This window comes from Melospiza melodia, chromosome 1 (genome assembly GCF_035770615.1).
Source record: "Melospiza melodia melodia isolate bMelMel2 chromosome 1, bMelMel2.pri, whole genome shotgun sequence".
Taxonomy (NCBI): Eukaryota; Metazoa; Chordata; class Aves; order Passeriformes; family Passerellidae; genus Melospiza; species Melospiza melodia.
Window position 1 is genome coordinate 2,252,588 of NC_086194.1, and position 23,968 is coordinate 2,276,555.

Sequence of the window (23,968 nt, forward strand, 5' to 3'; positions counted from 1 at the left end):
TCTGCTCCACCTGGAAAAGGAGGCAACCCCCATTGCCCAGGAGTTGGGAAAGCAAGAAACCAACAGGAACTGGCTCAGCTTGCAGTCCTGCTCCTGGGCTCGGAGCTGATTGAACAAGACAGGGTCATGAAACTCAGGAAGGGAACCTGGACTCGGGGCTGTTCTTGTCAGGAGCCACCTCTCTGGAGCTCGGTGGGAGTGCTGACGTTGCAGGAGCGCTGCAGCCAAGGCGTCCACGTGGGGCTGGTGGATACAGCCCAACACGTGTTGGAAAACCTGATCCTGATGGATTGGCAGCTGGCTGATGGCGCAGGACCTTCAGTCAGGTGTAAGCATGTAGGTTTAGGCACTTGAATCACACCGGCCAGCCAGGGTTGACCTCACCGAGGCAAACACTCGAGTTTAAACACCTCAGTCTGAGAAACACCTCAGAACTCTCATCGCAGTCAGGGCAGCCAGAGCAGGGCAGGACCTGCAGTGAGGCAAACACCTGCTCCACTGAACAGCTCTCCAGGCTCCCTCTGACAGCTGAGCACATCTCTATCACCAACAGGAGCCTGGGGACCCAGCCCACACAGAGGCTCCTTATTTCAGGGGAGTCTGTGAGCAGAATCCTGCCCTCTGGGTGAAACTCAGGTGTTTAAATATCTCCATCTAGCAGTAATTGAGGTGTTTTAAAACATTCTCATCACACCAGCTGTCCCTCCACCAGCATAAAGGTCCCTCAAGGGGTACTAATAAGTGTATTTGGGTAGATTAATTCTATTCTCCTCATCTGGGCTCAAACAAAGTTCCACATGAACCCCAGTCTGGATTTTCCTGACTCGCTTCTAGCTCCTTGTTAAGCAGTGGCTGGGACAGCTCTGGTGGACCAAAGCATAAAAGGTTTCCATTGTCCCTGTCCCCATGAATGCAGCAGTTCATGAAATCCAGCATGTGGATTTTCCTGCGGCTGCCGTGCAAGCGCGGTGCATCCTGACCGCCCCGTAAAGCTTCTCCTGGAAGGACCGGGAAGGGCTCAAGAATGTTACGAGGCAGCAAGAGTGAAAATCCTAGAAAAATTCCCTGCCCAGGCAGCCTCCCCTGCTGCTGTCAGTCACGCTGCAGCTCCTCGAGGCGCTGCGTGATGGGGAACTGCTGCCTGCAGCCCCAGCCACCCACAAGCCAAAATGAATCTTGGCAAAGCCCTTCTGGTTCCCGTCCCGCTCCCCAGCTTCCACAACGACCTTTCCTCCTCTTGGTGCAAGCTCCTGTCAGAGACACTTAAATCCACCTCATTTCTTCAGGAAGCAGAGCAAGACTGATCCAAGTCAGCAGGTTGCTTGGAGAAAGCTTTGCTGGCTGGATTCTGGGACAAATGTCTGGATCGTGCTTTCAAACTTGAAGGTCTTCTATCCTTCTTCCAGCAGAGAAAAACACAGTTTGTATAGCCAAAGAACTCTTAGTTAGATGAGGAAGAGTAAGGTTTTACCATATAAAATCATATTTCAAGAGCTGTAGCAGCTCCTGCTTTCTTTTCAAGGCTCATCACAGTTCAGAGCCTGATTTACCTCCATCCTACACAGACCTGAACCTGTTCTGAGCTCACCACTGAATAATCACTTCATCCACACCAAGGATGGGGCCACCTGCACCTTTGTCACAGATATGAAGCAGAATGGCTCAGCTTCCATGCAAGGCACAAAATATTTCATGCTCCCCATGGCCCCAACTCCACAGATACCACACAGGGTTGTAGTAACTCCAGAGTAGCAGCAACAAGGAGCATCCCTTTTGTACTGTGTGCTGTAGAGAGCTCCTACCATGAAATCAAAGCCAAACAAAGACAAGTGGTGGGTCAGGGATGGCATCACACATGGGTATTCTGTCCTCCCACTCTCCTCTGAACAAACACCTGGTCTGGCAGTATCAAACAGAACAGCTTGGGAGGAAAATAAGGATTTTTAGCTTGACATAGGAACACAAATTCCCACTGACCTTGCCGTGAGAACACCCAATACTGACAAAATCAGAATGAGGGAAACACAAAGCAAGACAGAACCGTTTTTCTTGGGGTTTTCCAGCTCGGAGGAAACCAGATAGCTCTGCTGGACTGCCTTCCCAACTGGCTTTACATGGGGAAAAGGGATCACAGCAGAGCATTGCTATGCAACATGTAATCCTTCCTCCCAACAATGGTGCGCCGCGAAGCTCAGACTGAGTGCCCCCGTCATGATCAGTCTCAGACATGCTGCAACACACAATTTCTCAGTGTTTTAGCTGAAACGCCGAGGACAGGATTCCCATTCATTCCCAGCTGGGTCACGGGGCTCTGGCAGCGGTTTTTTATTTTTTGTTGTTGTTTTTTTTTTTTTCAGACAACTCTTGTCTGGGCAGCAGCAGCCCAGGGCCGACACCCGGCCGTGGGAATTCCGCGCTCATTGCTCCGCTGTCGTCATGGCTGGGCTGCGGCTCCAGGGCTTCAAACCATTCGCTATGGTTTGGGGGAGAGGAGGCAGCAAAGCCTCCTCGCAGGCAGATCATCCAGGGAAAAGCCTTGCCTGGCTTTGGGAAGGGCTTTGGGATGCCTCCCCACAAATCCAATCCTCTCTGTCCCCTCTCCAATTTAAATAGGCTTAGTCATTCTCTCAGCTCGAGTATTAACGTTTGTTTGGACAGCAGCCACGGTCCCCACACACAACCAGTGGACCAGACTTGTCCCTTCACACTGGCCAATGCCACTGGCTAAACTATAAAAATTTCACAAATTGTTTGTTGTCATCCTTTATTTTTTTTCTTCTACCGTGTTAAAAACCCTTCTTTTCAGCCTGTTCTCAACCTGCTTTTTCAGAACAGTTTTCCCCTCCCACTACCCTTCCCTTTTTAAAAAATAGGAACATTCATATTTCAGTGACATAGGTATTAAAACACAAACATTTAAGCACGGAACAACATAACCCTACTTAAAACTGAGAACTTCAGAAGTATTTTCCCCATGCTCAGTATTCCTAGCATGCTTCCCATGCTAAAAAAGCTCCACATAAACAACCAACTGCAATCACTTATGGGACACAGCAAGTAATTTTTTTTCCAGAGTATTGATTTCCAGGCCTAAGAAAGGCTTTGGCTGAGCCATTCTCAGCCTGAAAGGAGAGGAAAATCCAGAGAGCACGCCTGGGCATTCCTACCTGTCATAACCTGCAGCAATTAATACCAGTGGTGGCCCTGAAAACTGATCTGTACATTAAGAGCTCTTCTCAGGCTGTTATTTGCTGGGTTTGATTTGTACCTTGGTAAACATGTGATGCCCCATTTCTCACTGCAAACACATCCCTAAAAAACTGCCAAGAAGGATGCTTTATGTCTTCTGGGTTTTTTGCATGCACCAAGTGGATTAAGGTCCAAAATAGCAATTATTACAGACCATGAAGGTGCAGCAAAGCCTGGAATTGGACTGGAACTGTGTTAATGAGCAGGAACTGTGTGAGACTGGATGGTCAGTGCTTGTAAACACTGTCTCTGCAACAGGAGAGTTGTGCCTTCCTCCGCCTGTGTGTGACCTTTAGTGAGTCACTTAATCTTTCTGGGTCTCAATTTCCCCCCTCTGCCCAACGGAGCTCCAGAAATGAAGAGGGTGGCATGCTCTGATAACGTGTTATGTGATAGCTCATGAAGTTCCTCAGACAGATGATAGCTGGGCAAACATCTCCCTGATATGGAGAGTGCATCTCCAGCCCTCCAGAGAGATCCCTGCCAGCGCTGCCTGGGGGGGAAAAGCCATTCCTCAGATGGAATTCCAAAATAAGCAAGTCAACAGCAAGGGAAAGACCAGGCACCTCCCTCTATCCTCTCCAGAGCATCCCAGATGGTTCCAGGTGTAGCTGTCTCAGGGTGGATCTGGAATTGAAGCCTACAAGGGTGACCAGGACCATGAAGGGCTTGGGACAAAGCGACCTTTAAGGTAGGTCCCTTCCAACCCAAGCCATTCCAGGATTCTGTGATCCTTCAGAAACACTTGCTCTGCACACACCAAAGCATCTTGTGCAAAAAACAATGAAGCCTCATGAAAGGAACCAGTTTTAAAGCAGGAAACTGCTGGAAGAGAGATCTTTTCTTCTTCTCCATCTCTACCTCCCCAAAATTTTGTATTAAACACTCAAGACAACTGTGGTTATACAAGGACTTCAGGCAAAGGTTTGTGGAAGGATGAAGGAAAAAGGCAGTGAGAACATGATAGTTTTTTCGAGGGTAACAGCAGCCCCTTTTAATTGTGCTCCTCATGAAAGGAACCAGTTTCAAAGCAGGAAACTGCTGGAAGAGAGACCTTTTCTTCTTCTCCATCTCTACCTCCCCAAAATTTTGTATTAAACACTCTCAGCTCCCAAGACATAAACTTCAGGCAAAGGTTTGTGGAAGGATGAAGGGAAAAGGCAGTGAGAACATGATAATTTTTTTTTCCTAGGGCAACAGCAGCCCCTTTTAATTGTGCCCCTTGGATCTGTAAGACATGCTTGACCAGACATACCTCTGGAAGAGGTCAGCACTCCTGGGATTAAGAAACTTAGCAACGCTCCAGAGAGGGAGTTGGAAAGTCATGTTTAATGATACTTGGCTGAGAAACTGGGCAAATTTAATTAAAACATCACTTACTCAAGCCCAGTGGAACTAATTGAGTGCTCTAATATTCCGCCTTTTCATTAATGGGTTACAAAAGAGGGCTGCACTTGTGTGTACAAGGGGGAAAAGGGGGGAGGATGGAGAGAAGATGAGAGCTTTAGCAAGGCTGCCTGGGCTTCATTTAATATAACTCAGAAACTTCATTGCTGGCAATGGAGCTTTAATACAGTTGACTTCTCCCCCCAAAACACCCTCTCCACCCAAGACCCCTCGGAAAGAATGGCTGAATGAGGGAGAGTAGATCTGGCAAAGGAAGGGAAATTGCTTTTTTAATAAGTGGTCTATTCAGAGCTCCTGCTTTTCAATAAAGAGAAGGCTGGAGAAGTCCTGGTCTAATTACCTCATCCTCACACTAGACAAGCTCACCCTTTCATTAACCACTGAGGTCATATCATATAACTTGGTGAGCCACCACGGGCACAACATGTTCAGTGATTATTTCACTGGTGGCAGCAAAATTACAGGCAGCCCATCAAGGTTGTAAAAAAGCAGAAGTGAATTCATAATTAAATGAGAACGTCTACCAAGAGACACTAAAACTAGGCGGGATAGGATCATGTCACCCTCACAGAAATACAGGGATTGTTTGCTGGTGTGACACCATGGAGAAACTGGTGTGGTGACCAGGAGGGGAGATGGTTGCTTGCCAAATTAGTCAGTCCAGCACAGGTCCTTTTTTTTTTGCTGGGTCTCAAGGGACTATTTGTATGTTTTGCCATGGTTGGGAGTAATTAGATGGGAGAAATGACACGTAAAGAATCAGTGAGAGACCACCAAGCTTGTGCTGTATCATTGGTAGAGACTTCTTCACTCTCTCAGTGAACACACACATCCACACACTGAAAGAACTTCAGCTCTAAACTGCTCAGCTCCAAAATGGCAAAAATCAAGGCTGTCTGCACCCCTCTACTTCCTCTGATCAACCCCAAATCAAACCCAGATGAATTATTGTTCCAATAACCACGGTAGGTGAGTCCAAAGGGGTTTCAGACTGCTGCAGTCACTGAGCAAACTCTGCTTGATAGTGGCAAAGTCTTTATGGAAGGAGTTGGTTGGTGGGCAGCCTCTCTGAAGGCACAGAAAACGTGCTGAGAATCATCTTTAACTCAGTACCTTCCTCAAGGGAAATATCCACAAACTCAGCAAGGAATGCAGTGGTGCTCTCAGCCTCCATCCCCTCATCCCTGCACTTGCAGTGGGAACAGGAGGAAGAACAGGGATCAAACCTGGTATTGATCCACACTTGAGAGCAAGCAGTGCCAAAGACAATCCATCCACCACATCAAGAAGGTCAAACTGGTTTCAATATTCTGGAATCTGAATTAAGCACTGCAAGTTTTGACTTTGTAGTCACAGAGCCAGCCTGGGTCCTCACTCTGATCATCATCTTAGTGACACCAAATCGTGCCAGGGGTTTAAAGCCAAATATCCTAACCATACAAATGTGTGTTCTCCTGATCTTCTACCACCATCCTCCTGAAAGTTTCCTCCTCAGCATTCCCTCCTTCTCTGCCTGGCTCCATGGTGGAGCTGTGAGCCTGCTGGGCTGCTTGGCTTGGCTTTCCACCATGCCATGGCCCAATGAATTATTATATCCAGCAGCACAAACAGAGAAATCATTTCAACTGCTGCTGCAAACAGGCAAAGGAGAGCTGTCACACAGCAATCCCAGCCTGACAGAGATGTTGTGGGTGGACGAAAATAGGAGCAGTGGATGACTGACCTGCAGCAGAGGTCTGAGACTTGGGTTGCCAGGAGGGCTCTGGGTGTCTGAACAACCGTCACAACTGTTACTCAGCTGTTCAGCTGCAGATACCACTGCCAGTGGCCACAGTCCCACTGTGCCAAGGGGAGTGCAGGCAGAGGATGCTGGAGAGTCCTGCATCTTCCCCTGGGAGCTAACTCACAAGGATCAGCACACAGAAGGGAAGGTTCAACCTCTCAGCTCATCCTTGGAGTTTGTTTAGCTCAGAGTTGTGCAGTGTAAAGCACAGATGATAATTAAGGACACGAATCTTAAATCCAAGAGTGGCCTCAGCCATATGGACATCCTGACTGCAGCTCCTGGGATTGGGAACACTGGGAGTTGGGCCAAACCCATCTGGGAGGTTTTTAGCCCTGCCACTGTTGGTGGATATTCCTGGAGCCACCAGAACGTGCCAGAGTCACATCCTTGGAGGTTTTGATGGGACTGTATTGTGTGACTCAGGAATGAGAGGAGAGCCAGGACATCTCAGAGAAACATCCAGCATGGAATCACAGCCTCCATGGGCCACCTTCTCCACTGCCATCCCATCTGCTGCACACTCAACTCCAAAAGATGGGAATGGAAGGAGAATGGAAGGAGAGCCAGGACATCTCACCGAAACATCCAGCATGGAATCACTGCCTCCATGGGACACCTTCTCCACTGCCATCCCATCTGCTGCACACTCAACTCCAAAAGATGGGACAGAGCAACCAACACCAGGGTTGAGACAAGTCCCATCATCCTGCAAAGCCTGTTTGACACGTCAGGGAGCTGCCACAGGAGCTCAGAGACACTGAGCCCTTTAATCCAGAGCAGGAAAGCTGTCAGCCAAAACCAGACACCAGCTAAATCCAGGATATTTCTAATCCTGATCTCAGCACTGTCTAGGAGCATCTGGTAGCGGGGAGAGGGGGAGACACTTTGCTGGCCAGCCCTGGCTGGTGGCATTCCCCAATGCCCCAATTCCGTCGCGAGGAATGACATTTTATACATAGACACAGCAACAACTGAGCTGGGGTGGCCATTCCTAGAATGCACAACTGGCTGGGCTGCATTTGCCTGGGAAACTGGAGACCCAGGTCCCCCATCCCAGCCCCAAGCCTGCATCCAATCACACAGACAATAACAAGGCTCGAGGGCTATTTCTGGCCCTGCAGTATGTCCCCCTTGGAGGTTGGTGCAATGAAACACTGATCCTAAGCACCTGTGCTGGCCAATCTGAGGGATTTTCGTGTTGGAGCAACTCTAGGCTAGGTACAGCCAAGCATTTTATGGGAGAAGGTGGAAAGCCTCTTCCTTTTCCCCTTGCTGGGATGACCCAGCACTCGCAGACACTTTGTCCTTTACATCTGTCACGGAAAATGCTGAGCTGGAAAGGGACCCACAGGGATCATCGAGTCCAAATCCTGGCCCTGCACGGGACAAACCCAAAAATCACACCATGTGTCCCAGAGCATTGTCCAAATGCTTCCTGAATTCTGGCAGTCCTGCAGAGAGGCCCCTAGGCAGCCTCAGAGTTGGTGTAAAGAGCAGGAAGAGAGGATAAAGATGGGAAAAGGAAAAAGGCACTCTATAACCATGCACCATCTCCCCCTCTAGGTGACACAGGAGGTTTCTGTGCTCTAGGTGGCACAGAAGACAAAACTGAAGGGGCTATTAGGTCTGAGGTCAGCCTGAAATTAATCTCTCCACCCTGGTTCCCTGCCAGCTGTTTCTCCAGCCAGTTTTAAAGAAACCTGGCCAAGGAGATGCTACACTGTCCATGCTCTACTCAGCTGCTGCAAGAGAAGCATCCCTCAAGAATGTTGTGGCAGCATAAAACCTTTCTTCCATTTCTACCTCATGTAAGCCTTTCCATCCCTTTGTGGTGTGAAATCCTTTCCTCCTTGTGGGGAACCAGCAATCTTTGTCTCCACCTCCTATTTCCTAAACCTGGCCAGTCCCATTTCTTTCCCTCTAGTCTCTCTCCGATGGTTTTGCACAGTCAAAACCAGAGCATAATCCCACAGCTCAGCCTTCTCCCCTCCAGAAGGAGCACGACTCCGTCCATTTCACCTCCAACACTCCTATTCCACACCCAAAACCAGCATAATTCCCTCCAAAACCCCACAGCAGCCCGACCCCACCACCACCACCGCCCCGCGGCGCCTTCAACGCACCTTCATGCCCACCAGGTTGTTGTGGAAGTCCACCCTGGCTCGCAGGTCCTTGTTGGGCTTCCTCCCCAGGAACTCCTTGACGAACTTGTTGCTGTACTTGAGGTTGTCCCCGCAGCCTCCCCACTGCCAGGCCTCCCTGTTCTCCAGGTCGGGCGCCTCGTCGCAGGTGCAGCGCTCCATGCGCCCCGCGCTGCACGCCTTGGCCATGGCGTGCGTCAGCCCCGCCGAGGAGATGGCGTACAGGAAGGCTGTCTCCTTGAAACCTGCAGGGACAAGCAGGGACAGGCTCTAGTTGCAGCTTAAAGTGTTGGGGGAGATGAAACAGGAAGGCCTTACGAATATGATTTTCTGGCAAAAGATTTGGAGAATATGGAAACTATAAGTGAGATGAAATGAAAGCTTTGAGATACCTCAGTTACTGAACAATGGGACAACAATGGTGTGGCTGGTTGAAGGTAATTCCCTTTTGATGAAACAACACCCTCTGCTTGCAGACAGCTCCAAGGGGCAGAGCAGACCCTGCCAGCTTGGCAGAAGGGGCCCAAAGAGGAGCTTTTAGGGTTTAAAATGTAACACAGTGTGGTAATGTAGTGATTATTATAGGCTGTATGTAAATGCTATAGGATTTGTATCTTGTACTAGATTGGTTAGTGAGAATCAGAATATTCAACACAGAAGATGATTTATTGTATTGTAACAGGAACTTCGCACTCTTACCTTTGTCTCTTAGCTCTTACCTCTCGTCTTTTACTTCTTGTCTCTTAGCTCTTGCCTTTTATGCTCTTACCCCTTTTACTCTCTTATCCTTTTACTCTCTTCTTACCCTCTCATCTTCTCTCTGCCTCTCTCAGTCCTGCTCCGAGCTGTGGGTGGCAGCTCCCAGCAGGGCCCTGCACCCAGGCCCTGTGCAATAAACCCCAAATCCCAGCAGGGCCCTGCACCCAGGCCCTGTGCAAGAAACCCCAAGTTCCACAACCTGGCTGCAGAGATCTCTCATCTCCATCCATACCGACCATGCTACCCTCCATCAATCCTGCTTTAAAGAAAGGAAAAACTCACAGGAAATGGAGGTAAAGCCTATCGGGAGAAGAGCGTGAGTTCCGTCACGGAGTAAGAGAGTGGTAAGGTTGGCAGGTGAGGCAATTCACAAAATCAGAGGGTTTTGGGAAAGCTGCAAAAGGCAGGCCCCAGAGGCAGCAGAACTGTGATTAGAGCTAAGCAGCAGCCATGAGATTGGTCGGCAGAAAAACTATTTAAACTATAGAAAAGCAAAGACAAATAGAACAATGATCTGTGTATTGATGCTTGTCTAGAATAACTCCCTAAGCTACAGAAAAGTTTATCTAGCGAGATATTAGGAAGTTTGAAGCTTAATAATGGAGCTCTGTGCATTGTGTTTTAAGGCTTACCAGCAGGCATTGCATTCAAAATAAGCAACCATTGTTTAACCAAAGGTACCTGTGCTTATAGTGGTTGGATGGAGCTACTGTCAATGTGCTTTTGCTTTGTGTGATTGGTCAAAAAACTTATAAAGTGAGTTGTAACATTAAGTTCTTGGTCTGCTGCCTGGGATGTGAGCTGGTGGCATCTCCCCATTGTCATAACCATGGAATGGGACTGAGGCTGGAAAATAAAACAGCTCAAGGCCCGTTCCACAGCAGCCCCATCCCGTTCGTGATTTGTACACAGCCCCCAGCTGGTGACAGAAGGGACCATGGTGGGGCAGTTGGTGGCTCCCACAGCTCAGGGCTCAGGATTGCATCCAGACTGCTCTGGAATATCCCCAGTGAGGGAGACTCCACACCAGGGCTCAGTCACTGCCTGGGAAAGAAGTTCTTCCTCATGTTCAAGTAGAATTTCCTGGGCACCAATTCCTGCCTGTTCCTCCTGTGGCACTGCTGGGCACCTCTGGGAAAAGCCTGGGCTGTGCCCTCCTGACTCCCTCACAGCATGGGAAACTCTGCTTGCATCACGGATGGTGAACAGGGCACAGGAGAGGGCAAGGAATGATGGACAGAGTGGCACAAAGATTCAGGAATGCACATGGAATCTTGCCAGCTCGGTGCCTGTCACTCTGTGTCACTCACAGTCTCTGCCTGAAAATGGAAAGAGTTGAGCAAGAGTTGTCCCATCCCTGGAAGTGTCCAAGACCAGGCTGGGCAGGGCTTGGAGCAACCTGGGATACTGGAATGTGTCCCTCCCCATGGCAGGGGGTGGAACTGGATGAGGTCTAAGGTGCCCTCAAAGCCAAAGCTTTGACTCCATGAAGAGTTGGACAGGACATGGAGGTACCACAGCTGCTACCAAAGGGACACCAAACTGCAGAACCCAGCAGAGGCTTCCAATCCTCCTCACTCTTCCCTTTCCTCCTGAATCAAATTACTGGGTCCTGCTCCAGACTGGCAGAATTGTTGACAGATGACACCTGAGGGCTGGGAAGCAGGAGATGTGTCACCCAATGCAGCATCTCACTCAAAAAACCCCAGTTTACACCTCAAACCTCCATGCACGGCCTTTCTTTACACCTCCACACTCACCTGCAGGGATGTGACAGCATCCACACCCCCGACAGGCAAGTGACACCCAGAGGGACCCAGGGTTTCAATCCAAATTATAAAAGCCAGAAATAAAAAGCAAACATGGCAGTATTTATAGCTGCCCATTCCCCAGCTATGGAAGCTGTAAACGACTGCATATTTGAGATGCAATTCCAGAACGGCTTTGGATGGGACTCAAGAAATCCCCCACTCAAAAATAACACAAGTGGATGGTGACAGTAGTGGATATATCTGTGAGCTGGTGTGTCAACCAAGGACATGCAGAGACACTGCCAGGTCATTTTTGGAACTGTTCCTTGGGAGGTTCATGACACTCCAAGCAAACTCATGTGGCCATTCCCAGAGTCTGCCTTCCCAAAACACTCTCAGGAGCAGGAAGACTGATGAAAATCCACCCCAGGACACTGAGGTTTGGTCCTCCCAAGGGTTTTGAGGTTCTATTTCCAAGTTGTGGTAGGAATTATCCAATCATTCTACTGCTCACCTGGAAAAGGAGAACAGGAACCTTTTCCTCTCTAGAAACGACGCTAAAATAAAGAAGATTCAGCTCTACATTCACTGAGGACACTGAAAAGAGTGGTGAGAGTTAAAATAACAAAGTTTCTTATTTTAATATTCTGACAGCCCAGAGACACCTTCAGCACTGCAAATACTCCACTGGAAGTGGAGTATTCTAAATTCATATATTATATATATGTGGAGTATTCTTCATATATAAGTGGAATATTCTAAATTCCATATTCTAAATTCACACAACAAAAACTCATGGGTACCCAGATACTCCTCTGGGTAGAAACTGCCTTCTAAGCATCTCTAATCCTTTGTAAACTGTGTTTTTTCACTAAAATCCTTGGTTTTCTCTAGGTTACACCCCAGGTTAGACTGTCAGGGGGATGCCACTACCAAAGCCAGCTGTGCTCCTGGATTGGAGAATTCTTGCCACAGCCGCACAGAATGAACAGGCACCAGTGTCAAACAGAGAATCCCCAATGGGATGGGGTGTGAAAACCCTGCCCTGGAGCTCTGAGCCTGCAATCATGGCATGGTTTGGGTTGGAAGGAACCCTGAGATCCATCCCATCCTGAGTAGGGACAACTTCCACTATCCCAGGTTGCTCCAAACCCCATCCAAGCTGGCCTTGCACACTCAACTCCCAGCCATCAGCCTTCTAAGCATCTCTCATCCTTTGTGAACTATGTTTTTTCACTAAAAGCAGTTTTTTCTAGGTTACACCTCTGGTCTGACTGCCCACATGCCTGTCAGAGGGATGCCACTACCAAAGCCAGCTGTGCTCCTGGATTGGAGAATTCTTGCCACAGCCACACAGAATGAAGAGCACCAGTGTCAAACAGAGAATCCTCAATGGGATGGGGTGTGCCAACATTGCCCTGGAGCTCTGAGCCTGCAATCATGGCATGGTTTGGGTTGGAAGGGACCCCGAGATCCATCCCGTCCTGGGCAGAGACACCTTCCACTATGCCAGGTCACTCCAAACCCCATCCAAGCTGGCCTTGCACACTCAGCTCCCAGCCACCAGCGTGAATTGCTGAATTGGGCAGCCCAGCTCTCCACCCTGCTGAATCCGGAGCAGTTGTGGAATCCCAGCAGAAAGTCAGCGCCGTGCGACCACAACGCATTCCAGACCTGACAGAAAGCCAGCAGGAGCAGCTCATCTGCCAGCTTCTCCCTTTCCACCAGCTTTGTCTCCTCTCCTCCCCTTCCCCACACCACTGAGAGCTTCCCAAATTCCCTGTGCCCATCAGCACGGGGATCATCTCACAGCTCCCAACGAGCTCCATGTGACATTTGGCTCTGGCCAGATTTTAAAGCCATCTCCACCACGCACTATTTGATTGCACCAAGATATTTTGTAACAAGATAATGAGCTTTAAATCAATGCAGGCATTCTAAGCCCCAGTGCATTGACAGTCTGCCGGGCCTGGCTATCCAGTTTCAGCCATTTCCAAAATTGTGCACGAGGATCCAAAGAGGATAACGAGTCCCTTAAACAATCCCCTGTTATTTTAAGAAACGGGGGCTGCATCAGCCCAAGCTGCAAACCAGCAGCCAGGGCGACCAAAGTGTAAAAAAGTTTCTGCTTTTAAGTGAAAAAAGTGGGGTTTTTTTCCCCTTTTTCCTTTCTGTTTGCAAAGTCCTGGAGGAGGAGAGCGACGGATTTGGAAAGCTGTGCCCTAGTGGGTGATACATGCCAGCCTTTGCCCTGGGGTACCACTTGCTGCAATGCTGAGCCAGGAACAAGCAGCTCCTGCAGAGGAGGAGGAGGAGGAAGATTTACAGAGCACTGTGTTACTGCTCAGGAACAGCACCTGAAGGATTTACAGCAGCGGGGCAGGGCAGAGATGCTGCAGGGATATAAACCACGGCAGAATGAGACAGCAGCAGAGCCCTGCAGCCCTCAGAGCTCTCATTTATCACCCAGATCCCTGACAACGGAGGGGTCTCCGTGGGGTTTTAACTCCAGGCTGCCCTGCCCAGGGCACAGGCAGGTCTGAAGGAACGAGCTGTGGCCTCCAGGTGTCAGCATGAGAAAGTGCTTGGCTTCCCCAAGGCACCACTAATCCAGGGACTCCTCTGGCATGCAGGGATATTTTTAAATGTCTTGCAGCTCTGGCCCGGAGCTCTTGGGTTTCATAAGGACTTTCCTTGTTTCCACCAGTCAGTGACAGTGCATTAGTTAAGCCCCGGGTGCTTCTGAATTACTCCTCCTCACTAATTAAGCCCTGCAAACCTCTGCTCTTATCTTTGAAGCCTTTCACACCCTGGCTTTTCCAGGTCCAGGCCTATTGCTGAGTGTGGGGTTTTCTGGAAGGCACTAAAGCCCTGGAGCCCCTCGAATGCTGTCTGTAAAATTGTGCTAAAATAAGAACTGGATTTTACTGGGAGGGTGGAAGAAACTGGATTATATGTGGTGGTACAAATAAAAGAACCAAAAATATCACCTTCTCCTCCAATAATCCTAATTTCTGGCCATCTCCACCTGAGTTGATGAGAACAGGTGATTAATTACCCACTGCTCACATCCTTGGCAATAACAGATTTATTGCAAGGATTTATTTATTATTAATTTGCAGGTTTTGCCCTGCACTGTGACAGGGCTCCCCTTGCCCCCTCTAACAGGACAGCACAGAACAGTCTGGTTTGCCTTATTTCCTTAAAAAAGGCGTTTCCTCAACCTTTTTCCTGAGAGACTGGCATGATAAACAGGAGAAATAAATTGGAAAAATGAGCAGGAGAAATAATAAAGAAAGAATATAAGAAAGAATATAAGAAAGAATATAAGAAAGAAATTAATAAAGAAAGAGGGGACAGCTTTGAGAGCTTCCCAACGCTGTCCTCCAGCAGCAGCTCAGTTTCCAGCAGAAATGGGCAGAAAATGCAACTGCAGAGAGCTGCACAAACAGCTCCGGCCTCCAAGGGGAGCAGCCAGGGCCAGCAGTGGGAAGCAGAGAGGGCAAGCCCATAAATTACCCCCATTAGCACATTCTCTGCCTGCCCTGCACTTCCAGGGATGAGCTCAGGCCTTGCACGGAGCCCGTGGTGGACCTTGGGGAAACACCACCAGCAAAGGATGGCCCAGACTGGCCATCAGGGCAGGATCACCCCCCAGACCCCCCAGACCCACCTCTCTTGAGGAACCTCCAGACTCATTTCTCCTGAGGAGCCCCCCAGACTCACCTCCCTTGAGGAGCCCCCAGACTCTCCTCTCTTGAAGAACTCCTCAGACTCACTTCCCTTGAGGAGACTCCTCCGACTCATGTCCCTTGAGGAATCCCCAGACCCCCCAGACTCACCTCCCTTGAGAAGGCCCCTGAGAAACCCCCAGAACCACCTCCCCTGAGGAGCCCCCAGATTCACCTCCCTTGAGGACCCCCTCGACTCTCCTCCCCTGAGGAGTCCCCCAGACTCATTTCTCTTGAGGAGCCCCCAGACCCCACAGACTCACCTCCCTTGAGGAGGCCCCACAGACTCACTTCTCTTGAGGAACCCCTCAGACTCACTTCCCTTGAGGAGACCTTCCACACTCATGTCCCTTGAGGAATCCCCAGACCCCCAGACTCACCTCTCTTGAGGAGCCCCCAGACTCATTTCTCTTTAGGATCCCCCTAAGGCCTCCCAAACTCACCTCCCTCAAGGAGGCCCCAGACTCATCTCCCTTGAGGAGCCCCAGACTCACATCTCTTGAGGAGGCCTCAGACTCCACCTCCCTTGAGGAGCCCCGAGATTCATTTCTCTTTAGGAGCCCCCCAGAGCCCCAGACTCACCTCCCTTCAGGAGGCCGCAAACACACCTCTCCTGAAGAGGCCTCCCCTCCAGACCTCCCTTGAGGAGGCCCCCCAGACTCATTGAGGTCACCTCCCTTCAGGAGGCCGCAAACACACCTCTCCTGAAGAGGCCTCCCCTCCAGACCTCTCTTGAGGTGGCCCCAGACTCCCCTCCCTTGAGGACCCCCAAGATCCCCCACACCCCCCACCCTCAAGGACCCCCCTGCAGCCCCCAGCCCCACCTCTCTTGAGCAGGCTGGCGCGGTAGCGGCCCTCGAGGGTGCAGTTCCAGCGCTCGAAGCGGAACTGGTACTGGCACTCCAGGGCGCTCATGCTGATGGCCTCCATCAGCGTCTCGGCCACGCCGGGGTCGCGCCGGCACATCCGGCGCTGCTTCTTCTCCAGCTTCAGGCGGTCACACACCTTGTAGTGGGCCTTGACGGCCGCCTCCTCCATTTCTGAGGTCAGAGGGAGGATGGTCAGGGGTTCGTTCCCCGTCAGCCTGCAGAGAGACACAGAGGGATGATGGTGAGGGCAGGGAAAACAAAAAAATTACTGTAAGAGTTCACAGAATGACAAGAGACAGAAAAGCAGAGATGGGTTTAGAGAGACCTTTCGGGATGGGGACAGTCGTGCTGCAGCCTTGGAGGAGACCTGTGTGCTCTGGCCAGTGCTTCTGCCCTGCCATTAAAACTCCTTCCTTTCACAGAATCCCCAAAATTCCCAGGTTGGGAGAGACCTTCAAGGTCATCGAGTCCAACCCAGCCCCAAGAGCTCAACTCAACCCTGGCACCCAGTGCCACATCCAGGCTTTGTTAAACACACCCAGGGATGGGGACTGCACCACCTCCCCGGGCAGCCATTCCAGAACTTTATCACTCTTTCTGTAAAAAAACATTTTCCTAATTTCGAACCTATACTTCCCTTGAGGCTGTGTGCTCTGGGTGTGTCAGTGCTGCTGCAGACAGAGCCCAGCCCCAGCTGAGCACAGGCACCTTTCAGGAGCTGCAGAGAGTGATGGGGGCAGCCCTGAGTCTCCTTTTCTCCAGGCTGAGCACTCCCAGCTCAGAAATTCTCCCCTGTGAGGGTGGTGAGGCCTTGGCACAGGTTGCTTAGAGAGGCTGTGGTTGCACCATGCCTGGAAATGTCCAAGGCCAGCCTGGACACTGATCTAGTGAGTGGCATCCCCACTCAGGGCAGAGGCTTGGATCTAGATGGTATTTAAGGTCCTTCCAACCCAAACCATTCTGGGATTCCATGAAATACAGACTGTGATAGAAATGGGATCAGGATCTCCTGGCTGAGCATCCCTGTGGACTTGATTTACAGTGGGGCTCCTCACAGTGTGTGTGCAAGGTGGCAGCAGGAAAAAGGTAAGAGGAAATATTTGGATTTATGCTCCCTACTGGATCTCACACAGAGCTTGTTTGGGCATAAATCCCTGGCCACCTCCACCACAGGACTGTGTTTAAAACTGAAAGTGGAAAGAAATCATTTCAGGTGCCTCACTGCAAAAATACACGAGCACCACTGTCACTGGGCATAAACAAAAAAATCATCTTAGCACAGCAAGCAGAGCCAGAACCCAGCTGGGGAAGGGACAGAGGAGATGATTTGTCCCTTCAGAGTCCAAGAGACACCCTGAGAAGGCACAGAAAGCCACCCTGCCCTCAGCAGAGGAGATCCTGACACAAAACCCAGCAAGCCACAGCGTGAGGCTGGAGTGCAGGACACACTTTCCAGTGTCGGGATCTCTCACTGCTCAGAGTGACCCCGAGAAAAGTTCCAAAGTCTCTTTTCCCAGCCTGGCGCTTGAAGAAGGAGTCAGGGCTCTTCATTTCTCGGTCTCAAGGTTGTTTATTGTTTCTTATCTATAAAAAATTTTCTCCTGCCCTGCCGAGGTCCATCCAGCAGGACAGTTCCAGGCACTCTGCCTGCCCCAGGGCAGTGTTATGTCTTTATACTAAAAACCACGTGTACAATGTTTACAATTCCTTCCCAATACCTATCACCTATGTCAGACAGTGAGCTTCTTCTCTAAACCAATCTGTGAGTGCCAACATCACAGCAGAAGATGGAGGCCAAGAAGAAGAAGGAGAAAGGCTGGACACACCCAGTTCCCTCCTGAACCCCCATACCAAAACCCCTAAAATCTATTTTTCCATCCCGTGATAACTTAATTAATATTCTACCTAAACTGTTGTGCCTTGCAGATCTTCATACAAGGTTGGTAATTTGCTCCACGGGTCATAATCAAACCCACAGGTGTTTTGGGCTCTGTGCCAGGGTCCCTGAGCCCCCTGGCAGGGGTCTTGGCAATCCTGGACAGCCAGAGGGATGTCCTGGCTCCTGACATTCCAGGAAACACTGCCAAAAGCTTCTACAAGACAGAACAAGCTCAAAACCTAAAGAAACCCCATAACCCAAAGAAATTCATGTCCCTTTGCCTCACCCCCTCCCTTCCCCAGCACAAGGTCCTTGACTCTACAGTGGGCAACAAAAGATGCCAGGGGACTGTTCCTGGTGTCAAGTGACAGCTGATGGCACAGGACCAGGCTGGCACGGTCCCCAGGAGCAGAGAGGCTGCAGGAACATCTGCTGGGCTCAGGAGAGCTCTGCTGGCCAGGCTGCTGTGCCCCACTGTGCTGGCTGTGCCCTGCTCCGGCCAGGTGCCAGTCCCACAGCCCATGGGGATCACCACCCGGGCATGAACAGCTCCTGCAGACACATCCCACAGCCAGAAAGGAAAAAATGGATGAAAAATATGGAAATTCAGGGCTGGGAACACGCTGGAATGTTGCAGTCCTGCACTGGGGAAGGCTGGGGACATCTCCATTGCTGCAGGAGCACTGGGAAAAATGGGGTGATGGGAATGGGAGGAATGGCTCACACAGCACCTGCGGACACATCCCACAGCCAGATAAGGAAGAATGGCTAAAAAATCTGGAAATCCAGAGCTAGGAACACGCTAGAATGTTGCAGTCCTGCACTGGGGAAGGTTGGGGGCTTGGACAACTCTAGTGCTGCAGGAGCACTGGGAAAAATGGGGTGATGGCAATGGGAACCCTCTTTGCTGAGATGCTGGAAAAGCCCCACCTGTCCTGCAGGAGCAGTGATTGGCTGGTTTTAATGAGTATTTCTCTGTAATTAATGGCACTGGGAAAAATGGGGTGATGGCAATGGGAGAGGAGCTTCTTCACCCTCTTTGCTGAGATGATGGAATGCCCTTAAAGCCCTACCTGTCCTGCAGGAGCAGTGATTTTAATGCTGGTTTTAATGAGTATTTCTCTGTAATTAATGGCACTGGCAAAAATGGAGTGATGGGAATGGGAGGGGAGCTCCTTCACCCTCTTTGCTGAGATGGTGGAAACGCTTAAAACTCCACCTGTTCCACACAGGAGTGTGGAACCCAGGGCATTCCTCTGACTGCTCTAGAAGACTCAAGACCCTGGCAAAGAGTTTAAAAACCTTGGCGCAGAGCCAAAACCACCTGTGCCTTCGATTTCAGCCCACAGAGAAAACTGCCAACTTTGTGTGAAGATTACAAGCCACAAGAGTTTAAGTAGAATGAGAGTTAATTTGTCACAAAGTGAAAAAGTAGAATTTTAAAGATTTAGAATGAAAGTTCAAAAAGGAAAATAGAGAGATCTAAGCATCTTATTCTTGTCCTCCATCTCCTGCTGTGATAGTGAAACTTCTAAATTAGTTCAGAGTAGACTGTCTAACATAAGTGGTAAGTATTAAAAAATTATTGTAAATAAAGTACATGTAGTTCTCAGTATAAAAAACTAACACCACCCCAAATACAGTCAGTGTGCCACAAACTGACCTACCAAACAAACCTCAGTGAGCCAGGAAAAAAATGTAATAGATAAAAAAAATAAACAACCTTAAAAACCAAAGCATCTTGACTTCTTCAGATGCAGGGCTAGAAAAAAAGACTCTTTAATACCTCAAAAGCCATTTCAACCTTTAAAAACCCAAGACAGGAGCAGTGATTTGCTGGTTTTAATGAGTCTTTCTCTCTAATTAATGAGATGCATCCTGCCAGCAGCACAGGCGCTCAGGATGCTTTAACTCCCAAACCTTGGTGCACAATGGGCATAAAATCCTGCCCTGAGTCCCAGCCAGGCACATCCAGTACAGATCCAGTCATTACTGAGGCATTGATGAGGTGCTTTAATATCAGATATATCTCACGGAGGGAGCAAAAATGGGATTTTTAGGACAAAGATGGACAGGAAAATGTTCAAATGTTCTCCTTCAGTTATACTCAAAGGTATTAATATCTCTAGAAAAACCCTGCAGTGATAAAAGCACAGAGGGATTGGTGGGAAGCATGAAAAATATCTTCCCTCAAGTTTTGCTGCCCCTCAAATAATAATAATAATAATGAAGAAGAAGAAGAAGTAGAAGTAGAAGAAGAAGAAGACGAAGATGAACAACAACAACAACAATAATAATAATCTGAAAGCCAAACAGCAAGGTCTATTTGAAGCATGTTTTAACCCTTTCATTTCTGGTCTGTTCCAGCTGCTCCCCAAGGAAAGGGGGACATCACCCAGCTCTGGTGCCTCCCAAAACTCCCAAAACTCAGCCAAAGCTCCCACTGAACAGAGATCCATCACTGCCTGCGTTACTGCTCAGAAGCACCCCTGGAACAAGCCAAGGAGTAAATTGAGGGGGAAAAGGAGTTTTCCCTCACCAGCATGTAGAAACTCTGCCAGGTGAAGAGCAGAAGCTTGGTTTTGGGATATTTCAAAGTCCAGTTTCCTACAGATCAGCCTTCCAAAACTGGCTGATAGCAATGGTGTGTGGGTGACAAAAGTCACCTAAATACACACAAAATAGAGATCCAGAGACCAGCAGATGGTAGGAAATGGGATTCAAGGTGCTTCACAGTGCCACAACTCTCCCACAGCTGGTGAAGAATAACCTGGGTAATGTGATGAACAGAGATCCTGCATTACTGCTCAGAAGCACCCCTGGAACAAGCCAAGGAGCAAATTGAGATGGAAAAGTGGTTTTCCCTCAGCAGCACACAGAAACCCTGCCAGGTGAAGAGCAGAAGTTTGGCTTTGGGATATTTCAAACTACACTTTCCCACAGATCAGTCTTCCAAAACTGGCTGACAGTGATGGTGTTTAGACGACAAAACTCACCTAAACACACACAAAATAAAGATCCATGGTCTAGCAGATGGTAGGAAATGGGACTCATGGTGCTTCACAGTGCCACAACTGGCAGAAGAACCACCAATGAAACACCACGATGAACAGAGATCCCATCACTGCCTGCATTACTGCTCAGAAGCACCCCTGGAACAAGCCAAGGAGTAAATTGAGAGGGAAAAGTGGTTTTCCCTCAGCAGCACACAGAAACCCTGCCAGGTGAAGAGCAGAAGCCACACACACAGACCCACACACACGTTTTCCCTCCGGGGGCCCTCGGCTCCGCACGCACATTCCAGAGGCCCTGGGGACAGGGCTGAGGTGGCACTTTGCAGAGCGTGGCATCAATAACAAAGCCCGGGCAGAGGCAGGGAGAGCTGCCCCACCTGACACGCTGCTGCATGGAGCCCTTCTAATCCCACAAAGCCCTTTTATGCAACCTCAGCTGAGCGAGGTCCTGTAAGGCAACGGTGTCAGTCGGACGCTTTCTCAGCTCCTCACAAAGGCCAAGCTGTTCTTGCCAAGGAAATGTTTCAGGGGCTGTGTGTGTGAGTGTGTTTTTGTTTTTTACACACCTAAGCCAAGGCTGTTACAATTGAACTGCCAGCCAGAGCCCTGTGATTGTGTAATTTTCCTCCAAGAAGGGGCTGAGCGGGAGATGGAGTGGACACCTCTATGTGGGAAAAGGTTGAAACTGGATGGTCTTAAAGCCAAGACCATCTAAGGCAAACTCAGCTGGTTCTAAGCTAAGAACCAGCTGTTCTAAGCCAAACTGTTTTAAGTTTTAAGATTCCAAGATTCCAAAGGGTTCTGTGTGTATGTCCACCAGGAACCTGGAGAGAGAGCAAACGGCTCATTGCACACAACCCAGGAAGCTTTACCTCACAGGGAGTTAACTCTTAGAGCAACATCAACCTCCAAAGTCAAGAAACTGTTCATAAAAGACAGGATTTTGAATTTCTGCTGCAGAATATTGCACCTCATGGGTCCAACTCAGGAGATTCTGTGGTTTTAATCTTTAATGCCCAATTTCTGCTCTGAGTGCAACATCCAAACCTCAGGATGGACCTGGCTGCCCCACCACCCTGACAGGAACCTTTGCAGGATCCTTTGTGCTATTCCCATTCCAGTTCCACCAGTCTGAAGCCAGGTAATCAGAAGGTTTATAATTAAATCAAGTGCCACTGGAGCTGGGATCCGAGGTGAGCTGTTTCCTCTGCTGCTCCCGCCTGGAATTACAGGACTACTGAAATTCTGCATTCCTATCCCACTTCCTCCTCTGTTAGGAAATTTCTCCTTGGTCCATCTGTACAATGACTGGATTAATTTTAGTTCCACTTTCCACATTTATCATTAATTGATGTAAAAAGCAAGACCCATCTGGTCTGCACACACTCTGCTGGTGTCACTTCCTTGGTCGTGAACTTCCTCTCAAACATTGCTAATTACATTTTTCTCCTGGAGTTCAATCACCCAAGGATTTGGGAGCGATCCCAAGCAGAGCCCTGGCCACAACACAGGCCAAGTTTTATCTGTGACATCATGGAATTGTTGCCCTTCCAAGAGGCAACTCAAGACAGATCCTGCTTCCCACTCATCTCAGGGGTCAAGAGTTTCTATGGCCTCATCAGCTCACACTTCCATCAGTGCCCCTGGATTTTCCCTTGCTCAAGTGGGGACTTTCCTGCTGAGGATTGGAGCAGGATGAGGCAGATTCAAGGCACCTACACTGACCTGTGAGGGCACCCTCATTTTTGAGGTGTTCCAGAGTTTCCTCTGCTGCTCCCACCTGGAACGACAGGGCTGCAGAAATTCTGCATTCCTATCCCACTTCCTCCTCTATTAGGAAATTTCCCTTTGGTCCATCTGTACAATGACTGGATTAATTCTAGTTCTACCTTCCACATTAATTTTTTCCTGTGGAATTGCCACGCTTTCAGCCCTTTTTCTTCTCTTTTCACCACTTTTCCTTTAATAATTAAAAAAAGCTTCTGGAAACTTGACAGCTTGACCACGAGTCTTCACCACAATACTTAAATTAATGATTGCACAGCCAAAGGAGTCTGAGTTATGCTGGACACCAGGCCTATATTATTTTATTTTGCACCCAAAACCCACCAGTTGCTCTCTCTCCCCTATCATCACATTCCCACTCCATGAATCTTTCCTAAATTGATTTATCACACTCCTCCTCCCACAAAGGCTATTGAATATTTGAAGTATAAAAACCAAAAGTCCAAGAAAATAATCTGAATTTCAAGGTGAGTAGTGAAGATTTGATATTTGGAAGAAGAGCTGGACATGGAAGGCTCAACCACCTCATTCTGCACTGTCCTGTTTGGGTTTTTAAGTGTTTAGAGATTAAAGGGCCCAGATGAACTCAAAAATATCCCAGATCTCTTTATATTACAGAAAAATAAGGCTGTGGATTCTCCAAACTTCAGGCTTCCAAAATGAAATCTCACCAAGTGCTCACAAAGATTGCCCTGTCAGAATTCTCCACTTCCACCTCACCCCTTTTCCAGTGTAATTTTCCCAGTGATCCCCTGACAGGATACTGTGACATTGTGAGGGTCAAGGAAGGTGACAGGAGGAAAAGTGTTTTTCCCAGCCTGAGGGAATCCAAACCACCCAGGCCTTTACAGGACAGAGCTGGAGCCCAGCCAGGAGTCAAACCCAGCTTTGCTAAAACTCATCTTTGCAAGTTCCACCGTCCCTCATGGCTGTGCCAGTTCTCCTCCCTCAGCTTCATTCCCTGGGCTCACCTCTCCCTGTCATTGTCCCCAAACAATGGCGCCTGGCTGTGGGAGACCAGAAATAAAGCAATTATAAACTCCAGCAAAGAGTGAAGCAATTCCCACCACAATTACGCCCAATGGCTGTTTTGATCCTTATCTTCCTCTCAATAGTGTGGCCAGAGCTTTCTGTAGGTGACAACCTCTCAAATGTCACTTCCTCCTCAGTCAGCAGTGCCCAAATCTCAGTTGGAGTTTCTAGAGGAGTCACAGCTCCAACGCAGAGGCTACTCCACACAGAATTCACAGAATCACAGAATGACCAGGTTGGGAGAGACCTTCAGGACCATCGAGTCCAACCCAGCCCCAACAGCTCAACTCAACCCTGGCACCCAGTGCCACATCCAGGCTGTGTTAAACACACCCAGGGATGGGGACTGCACCACCTTCCCCAGGCAGCTCTCCTGGTCTCTTCCTGCTCAGAGTGACCCCGAGATGTGTTAGAAAGTCTCTTTTCCCAGCCTGGCACTCGAAGGAGTCAGAACTCTTCATTTCTCAGTCTCAAGGTTGTTTATTGTGTCTTATCTATAAAATTCTTTCTCCTGGCCTGCCAAGGTCCGCTCAGTAAGACAGTCCGAGGCACTCTGACCACCCTC

At 49.2% G+C, this 23,968-nt stretch overlaps 1 protein-coding gene across 1 annotated transcript in view; it reads right to left on the minus strand.

The window, feature by feature from the left end:
• The window catches only part of WNT9A (Wnt family member 9A), a 65,614-nt gene that overhangs the window by 8,465 nt on the left and 33,181 nt on the right, over nucleotides 1-23,968 (minus strand). Inside the window, exons 2-3 of the mRNA XM_063168814.1 lie at nucleotides 15,649-15,908; nucleotides 8,566-8,828 (exon numbers count right to left, since the gene is read on the minus strand). Of these exons, the coding sequence (XP_063024884.1) occupies nucleotides 8,566-8,828; nucleotides 15,649-15,908 (523 nt within the window). The remainder of the gene's footprint in view (nucleotides 1-8,565; nucleotides 8,829-15,648; nucleotides 15,909-23,968) is intronic.